This window comes from Mobula birostris, chromosome 8 (genome assembly GCF_030028105.1).
Source record: "Mobula birostris isolate sMobBir1 chromosome 8, sMobBir1.hap1, whole genome shotgun sequence".
NCBI classification, from domain to species: domain Eukaryota; kingdom Metazoa; phylum Chordata; class Chondrichthyes; order Myliobatiformes; family Myliobatidae; genus Mobula; species Mobula birostris.
Window position 1 is genome coordinate 166,318,307 of NC_092377.1, and position 8,913 is coordinate 166,327,219.

At 46.7% G+C, this 8,913-nt stretch overlaps 1 protein-coding gene across 1 annotated transcript in view; it reads left to right on the plus strand.

The window, feature by feature from the left end:
* Positions 1 to 2,750: 2,750 nt before the first annotated feature.
* Positions 2,751 to 8,913, plus strand: part of LOC140202355 (cGMP-dependent protein kinase 1-like) — an 81,016-nt gene continuing 74,853 nt past the window's right edge. Inside the window, exon 1 of the mRNA XM_072267266.1 lies at positions 2,751 to 3,058. Within this exon, the coding sequence (XP_072123367.1) occupies positions 2,751 to 3,058 (308 nt within the window). The remainder of the gene's footprint in view (positions 3,059 to 8,913) is intronic.

Genomic DNA, 8,913 nt, shown 5'->3' on the forward strand with positions numbered 1-8,913 from the left:
TAGTTAGGAAAATTCAGTCGCTAGGTATACATGGAGAGGTGGTAAATTGGATTAAACATTGGCTCAATGGTAGAAGCCAAAGAGTGGTGGTAGAGAATTGCTTCTCTGAGTGGAGGCCTGTGACTAGTGGTGTGCCACAGGGATCAGTGCTGGGTCCATTGTTATTTGTCATCTATATCAATGATCTGGATGATAATGTGGTAAATTGGATCAGCAAGTTTGCTGATGATACAAAGATTGGAGGTGTAGTAGACAGTGAGGAAGATTTTCAGAGCCTGCAGAGGGACTTGGACCAGCTGGAAAAATGGGCTGAAAAATGGCAGATGGAGTTTAATACTGACAAGTGTGAGGTATTGCATGTTGGAAGGACAAACCAAGGTAGAACATACTGAGGAATGCTGTAGAACAGAGGGATCTGGGAATACAGATACAAAATTCCCTAAAAGTGGCGTCACAGGTAGATAGGGTGGTAAAGAGAGCTTTTGGTACATTGGCCTTTATTAATCAAAGTATTGAGTATAAGAGCTGGAATGTTATGATGAGGTTGTATAAGGCATTGGTGAGGCCGAATCTGGAGTATTGTGTTCAGTTTTGGTCACCAAATTACAGGAAGGATATAAATAAGGTTGAAAGAGTGTAGAGAAGGTTTACAAGGATGTTGCCAGGACTTGAGAAACTCAGTTACAGAGAAAGGTTGAATAGGTTAGGACTTTATTCCCTGGAGCGTAGAAGAATGAGGGGAGATTTGATAGAGGTATATAAAATTATGATGGGTATAGATAGAGTGAATGCAAGCAGGCTTTTTCCACTGAGGCAAGGGGAGAAAAAAACCAGAGGACATGGGTTAAGGGTGAGGGGGGAAAAGTTTAAAGGGAACATTAGGGGGGGCTTCTTCACACAGAGAGTGGTGGGAGTATGGAATGAGCTGCCAGATGAGGTGGTAAATGCAGGTTCTTTTTTAACATTTAAGAATATATTGGACAGATACATGGATGAGAAGTGTATGGAGGGATACGGTCCATGTGCAGGTCAGTGGGACTAGGCAGAAAATGGTTCGGCACAGCCAAGAAGGGCCAAAAGGCCTGTTTCTGTGCTGTAGTTTCTATGGTTTCTATGGTTTACACAATACCCACACAGTATCATCACCAGACAGCATACATACACACACAGACAATCACAGAACACACACAAAATAGACTATACCAAACTCACTCACACTGAACATATAACTAGCTCTGGTACACAGAATACAGGCACACACACACACACAAACACATATTATCATCACCACCAGCACCACTGCACAACATACAACCACACAACAGTCACAGAAACACACAAATCGCCACCACACAGCACACACACAACTCAAAACCACACACAACACATACAAACACAACGACACATACCACCTACATACACACACACACACAAAACCATCACTACCATAGAACCATAGAACATTACAGCACAGAAACAGGCCTTTTGGCCCTTCTTGGCTGTGCCGAACCATTTTACTGCCTAGTCCCACTGACCTGCATCTGAACCATATCCTTCCATACACCTCTCATCCATGTACCTGTCCAAGTTTTTCTTAAATGTTAAAAGTGAGCCCACATTTACTTCACCTGGCAGCTCATTCCACACTCCCACCACTCTCAGTGTGAAGTAGCCCCACTTAATGTTGCCTTTAATCTACCACATAACACAAACACACACGACCGCAGTACAACACATACTACTACACAACACTAGACAGTAGACCATAAGGCAGAATCAGAATCAGGCCATTCGGCCCATCGAGTCTGCTCTGCCATTCGATCATGGCTTATTTACTATCCCCCTCAGTGCCAATTTCCTGCCTTCTCCCCGCAATTTTTGATACTCTTACTAATCAAGAACCTGAAGTTCCTCTTTAAATATACCGAAATGATTTGGCCTGGAAACTTACACACCACCATCATCACACACACACACACACACACACATGACCTCTGTCAGCGTGGGTCTCTGCGACCACTTCGCGGGCACCTGACTGGGCGCTGTCCCTGGATTTGTGGTTCTGAATCTTGGACCGGACCGGCCGCTACTCACGTTCGGCAGCAGCAACCGGACGGGCAGTCGGGTCTGATCAGTCACGCTCCAGTTCCGTTTAATAGGAAGATGCCGTCGTAATCTCGAACGTTAACCCGTTCTGTACCGTCGCACTGGGAGACCTCTTCAGTGTCTGCACTGCCCGGTGTTACTGAGGATCTGTACGTTGAGTTCGGGGGGGAAGGAGGAGGACGGGAGTGGCTTGCAGTGCGATCCCGTGTTCCACGGCTCCTCCCGATTTCTGGCTTCAGCGAAGTTTGCTGTACCCTTGGGGTCAGTCCGCACAGTTTGCTCTCCCGGTGGATTCGGTCCCCAACGTTGTTAGAAGCGACGGATCGTTCCTTATCTTCGGAGAATTCCTACCGAAGTTTTTGTCAGTCATTCCGGAAGGGTTATCTGCGTGGGTTTGGAGAGCTTCTCGGCGACACTGTCTTGCATCTTCCAACGTCTCCACCCGAAGTCAAAAATAGAATGGGGATGCGGCATTAAAAGGTTTGGCTGATTCCTCGGGGGCCGGCAGCGGGAAGCGCAAAGAGAATGGGAGTGGTACTCGGTGATTCGGGCGCAGAGCTCACCGCGTCTGGGCGCATCGCTGGCCGGAGCTAGGGTGAGTGAGTCAGCGGTGAATTCGGTTGGAGCTAACTGCCGGCTGAAAGATGGGGACCCTGCGCGACTTGCAGTACGCGCTGCAGGAGAAGATCGAGGAGCTGAGGCAGAGGGACGCGCTCATCGACGAACTCGAGCTGGAACTTGACCAGAAGGACGAACTGATCCAGAAACTGCAGACGGAGCTGGATAAATACCGCTCGGTGCTGCGGCCGGCCGCTCAGCCGGCCGAACAGAACGAACCCAGCACCCAAGAGCAGCACCGGACCAAGAGGCAAGCCATCTCGGCGGAGCCCACGGCTATCAACATCCAGGACATCAGCCACGTCACCCTGTCCAGTTACTCCAAGAGTTCCCAGTAAGTCAAGCCCTTCTGATTAAAACGAACAGGTCTGTGAGTTCCTAACAAGAGATCAGGACCTCAAACCTGAACACATACACTCTCTCTCTCTTTCCCTCTGCCTCTGTCTGTCTGTCTCTTTCCCTATATGCAGTACATGGGGTGATCTTATAAAGATGAGGGGAAGAGATAGGATGAACGTGCGCTGACTGTTTCCCCAGGGTCGGGGAATCAAGAACTACAGGGCATAGGTTTAAGGTGAGAGGGAAAGATTTAACAGGAACCCGTGGGGCAACTTTTTCACCCAGGGGGTGGTAAGTAGGTGGAGTGAGCTGCCGGTGGAGTGAGGCTGGTGTGTTAACAACACTCAAAGGGTTCTTGAAGCAGAATACAGATAGGAATGGCTTAGGGGAATATGGGGCCAACATGGGCAATGGGACTAACGGATGGGAATATTGATCAGCACGGACTATACGGGTTGAAAGGCCTGTTTCCACGCTGTATGATTCTGTCCAGGGCATTCGTCATGTCACACTGTCCAGCCGTTCCCAGCAGGTCAGACCCTCTTAATTCAACGAGAAAAAAGTCAATGAGGTCTAAGTGTTCCAGATATCAAATCCAAACTATTTTCTCTATCTCTCTCTTTCTCTCCCTCTCTGCTCCCTCTCTCCCCCTCTCTCCCCCCTCCCCTCTCCTCTCTCTGCCTCTCTCTCTCTATCTCTCTCTCCCCCTCTCCTCTCTCTGACCTCCACCCTCTCTCTCTCCCTCTTTTCTCGTTCTCTCCTCTGTCCTCTCTCCCTCTCTCTATCTCTCTCTCCCCTCTCCTCTCTCTCCCTCCCTCTCCCTCCCCTTTCTCTCCCTCTCTCACTCACTCTCTCTGACAATTACTCTTTTGTTTTAGTTCAAGAACCTGCCCAAGTGATTTTTGTCACCCGCCTTCCCAAACGAGGGACCGAGTGACATGTGGAGAACTGCATGGAGAACGTAGCCAGAGGTTACTGTCACCATTAGAGAGTGTGCAGGGATGATCCCTGTGAACAGTTACTGTGACCTTGTGGATAACCTGGAGAATCTCTACATTCTCTAGTTAGACCACACTTGGATTATTGTGTTCAGTTCTGGTCACTTTATTACAGGAAGGATGTGGAAGCTTTAGAGAAGGTGCAGAGGAGATTTACCAGGATGCTGCCTGGATTAGAGAGCGTATCAGGAGGATAGGTTTATAAAACTAGGGTTTTTCTCTTTGGAGTGGAGGAGGATGAGAATTGACTTGATAGACTTGTACAAGATAAGAGGCATAGGTAGAGTGGAGAGCCATCACCTTTCTCCCAGGTCAGGAGTGGCTAATATGAGGGGGCATAATTTTAAGCTGTTTGGAGGAAAGTATAGGGGGGATGTCAGAAGTAGGTTTTATACACAGAGTAGTGGTGTGTGGAATGTGCTACCGTGGTGGTGGTAGAGCACATACATTAGGAACATTTAAGAAACTCTTAGGCATATGGATGAAAGGAACATGGAAGGATATGTGACGGGAAAGGTTTGATTGATTTTGGAGTAGGTTAAAAGGATGGAACAATAATGTAGACCAAAGGACTTGAACTGTGCTATACTGTTCTATGTTCTATGTTCCATGTTCTATGTTCCATGTTCTATATTCCATGTTCTATGTCCTATGTGTCGTCTAACATATTATCTAATTAGTGAGAGACTGAAGACTGTTGCCATGATTTGAGAGCCTAGGTTATAGGCAGAGGTTAGAAAAGCTAGAACTTTATTCATTGGAGTGCAGAAGATCGAGAGGTTACCTTATGCAGGTGAATAAAACCCTGAAGGGTATAGAAAGGGTAAATGGCCACAGGTTGGGTGATCAAAAACTAGAGGGCATAGTTTTAAGCTGACAGGGGAAAGATTTAAAAGGAATCTGAAGGGTGTCTTTTACAGGCTGAAACATAGACGGAATGAGCTGCCAGATGAAGTGGTCGAGGCAAGTGCAATAACACTATTTAGAAAATACTCGGACAGGTACTTGGATAGGGGTGCCATGGTAGCATAAATAATAAAGGCATCTGTTAGCCTTGCGAGGCCATGGATCTGCACCTGGAAAGTCTTCACTCTCCAGGGTGCAGGCCTGGGCAAGGTTGTATGGAAGACCAGCAGTTGCCCATGCTGCAAGTCTCCCCTCTCCATGCCACCGATGTTGTCCAAGGGAAGGGCATTAAGACCCATACAGCTTGGCACCAGTGTCGTCGCAGAGCAATGTGTGATTAAGTGCCTTGCTCAAGGACACAACACGTTGCCTTGGTTGGGGCTTGAACTCACGACCTTCAAGTAGCTAGTCCAATGCCTTAACCATTTGGCCATGTGCCCACACATGGTAGCATAGCAGTCAGTGTAACAGTATTGCAGCTTGGGGTGTTGGAGGTTAGAGTTCTTTTCCGGCGTCCTCTGTAGGAACGTCTGTACGTTCTTCCCATGTGCAGGTGGGTTTCCTCCGGGTGCTCCAGTTTCATCCCACAATCCAAAGACCTTCCAGTTGGTAGGTTAATTGTAAACTGTCCTGTGATTAGGCTGGGTGTGAAACTGCTGGGCTGTTGGGTGGTGTAGCTCGGAGGGTTGTCAGGGTCTATTCCATTCTGTACCGTTTAACAAATAAATAGTAAAGCAGGGATTCCCAACCTCCCTAATGCCATGGGCCCCTACCATTAACCGAGGGGTCATTGGACCTCAGGCTGGGAACTCCTGCTTTAGGGTGATGTGGACCAAAGGCAGTCATAAGGGACTAGCTTCGCTAGACAACTTGGCTGACATAGTCGAGCGAGACTGCAACCCTTGTTTCTGTTGGTCCGTGACTCTCTGAGCTCTGAGATGCAAAGAGATCCGAGATTCCCAGTGTATGGTTCACTAAAAGTGAGTTTGCAGATGCAACAAGTAGTTAGAAATAGTACCAGAAAGTAAGGAGCAACACTTTGGATTCCATCTGGGTAGCATAAATATTGATTTCTCCTCCTGGTAAAAAATATTTCCCTCCCCCTCCTCTCTTTTTCTATTCCCCATTCTGGCCTCTTACCTCATCTCACTTGCCTATCACCTCCCCTGGGTCCCCTCCTCCTTCCCTTTCTCCTATGGTCCATTCTCGTCCGCTATCAGATTCCCTCTTCTCCAGCCCTTTACCTTTCCCACCCACCTGGCTTCATCTGTCACTTTCTAGCTACCCTCCTTCCCCTGCCCCCACCTTTTTATTCTGGCATCCCTTCCAGTTCACAAGAAGGGCCTCACTGAAATAGAGACTGTTTATTCATTTCCACAGATGCTGCCTGACCTGCTGAGTTCCCTCAGCATTTTGTGTGTGTTTTGCTCTGGATTTCCAGCATCTGCAGACTTTCTCATGTTTAGAATGTGATCATTTGTTGCTAGGGGAATTCGGAGCAAAAATAGACAAGACATGCTTATGTTCTACTGAGACTGCATCTGTTGCATATAGTTTTGACCTCCTCATTTAAGGAAGAGTGTAAATGCACTGGAGGTAGTGTAACAGAGGCTCATCGGACTGGTAACTAAATAGGAAAGTTGTCTTACGGGGAAGCTTGGACAGGCTAGACTTGAATCCACTGAGAATGAAGAGGACTTGACTGAGTCAGAATCAGGTTTACTATCACTAGAACATCATACTGTGCAAAAGTCTTGGGCAAATGTAGGGTGCCTAAGACTTCTGCATGGTACCGTATTTGTCAATGGGAGTGGAGGGCAAGATTGTAAGCTTAGTTGGGAATGGTAAGGGTGGAGCACCACGGGAGGGGTTTGGGACAGGTGGCAGAGAAGGAGTGCCAGAGGTGCGTGTTGATGCAGGTGCCGACGCCCCAGCCCTGAGACACCAGGCAAAGTCATTTGACGCCAAACAATCATTACAGAATGTTGGGAGCTTCCCGCTCCCTCCCCCTCCCTTCCCCTTTTTCCAACCATGGTTCCCCTCTCCCTGTCCCCTTCCCTCTCTCAGTCGACAATAGATACCCATATCAAAATCAGGTTTATCATCACTCATATATGTCATGAAATTTGTTTTTCTTTCGTGCAACACATAAAATCACTACAGTACTGTGCAAAAGTCTTAGGCACCCTAGCTATGTATCTGTGCCTAAGACTTTTGTATAGTATTGTATGTTGTGAAATTTGTTGTTTTGAGGCAGCAGAACAGTGCGTACATTAAAAATTACTATAATTACATTAAGAAATGTTTAAAAACAAATCAGTAATGAAAAAAGAACAAAATAGTGAGGTTGTGTACGTGGGTTCATGAACCATTCAGGAACCTAATGGTAGCGAGGAAGAAGCTGCTCCTAAAACATTGAGGTGATTTCACTCGCTCTTCGCAATGCTCGCTTCTCTCTCCACGGCGCCAAGGCTATGAGAACTGCCCTGGCTACTGTGCTCCGTGCCTGCTAATTTGGTGAACTGCTAAGCGAGGCTTTGGGCCTGCTCCCGGCTGCTCCAGGGTAAAGATTTGAGGATTCCGTTTCGGTTCAGAATGCTGTTGTTGTCTGCTTCAATTGTCCAGCAGGGGAGGAGAAGATGGCGAGGTGATGCAGCGCGCACGGCTGCTCCGAATGATATCATATTTCTGAAGTAGGATGCCGTGCACAATCCTGATTTGATGGAGACAGACTTGAGAAGCACGGAGGAACATTGGGAGAAACTTCTGAAATTCCCGCTTCGCTGCCGCTGCTACTGTGCGATCAAGAATCTCCGGAGGGGAAGGCCCCAAATCCTCGGCTTTGCCTATTACCTGTTGCCGGGGCCGGGGTCAAAGCGCTCGGCAGAGATGGTGCTCGGTGCTCAGTGTCGGAGGGCTGGTCAGAGGCTCGAAGTTTTCGGATGGACTCAAGGGTCAGACTGTGGCTGGGTGCTTCCAGTATGCTGCATTGTCAAGTTGGCGGCGCTGGAAGCTTCTTTCAACCGTCTGCGTGAGATGATGGGACTTTCGAGAGACTTTGAGACTTTTTACCATGCCCATGGTCTGTTCTTTATCAAATTATGGTATTGCTTTGCACTGTTGTAACTATATGTTACAATTATGTGGTTTTTGTCAGTTTTTTTAGTCTTGGTTTGTCTTGTGTTTCTGAAGGAACAAATTGTATTATTTCTTAATGCATGCATTACTAAATGACAATAAAAGAGGACTGCGTGTCCTCATAATCTAAAACTAATCTAAAAAAATTGTTTGCATGATTTTTTTCTTTCTCTTGTGCATCGAGTGTTGGTCTTTTATTTTTTCATCTTTATTCTTTTTTTCCTTTAATTGGGTTCTTTCAGGTTTCTAGCTTCGTGGGTAGCTGTGAGCAAGCAAATCTCCAGCTTGTATAATTTTTACATTCTTTGATAATAAATCAACTTTGAATCTTGAATCTTGAATTGCCGAGTGTGTGTCTTTGGTCTCCTGTACCTCCTCGCTGATGGGAGCTTTCATGTGTTCCAAGTCTGTATTTATGTATCCAAGTACTGTATCTACTTCTACAGAGCAAAGCAGCAAATGATGCGTGGAGGAGAGTGGTGCAGAACAGGGTGAGCTGATGTAATGAAGATAACAGTCAGAAAGTTAGAGTTGAGTTTATTAACGTCTGTACTAGTGCAAATGCACATGGGTACAATGGAAAACTTATTTGCAGCAACATCGCAGGCACAGAGCATCAAATATGCAGCATTCACAAGAAATCAAGCATCAGCTTTACTGACCATATACATTTACAAGCATTAGGAGTTTGATGTAGTGAGTTGGTCAGGGTGCGACATGCAACAAAAACAACAACAGTCAACAATTACAAAGGATAAATAATTCTATATGTAAAAGTTGGAGATTTAAGTACGGATATGGAATAAAA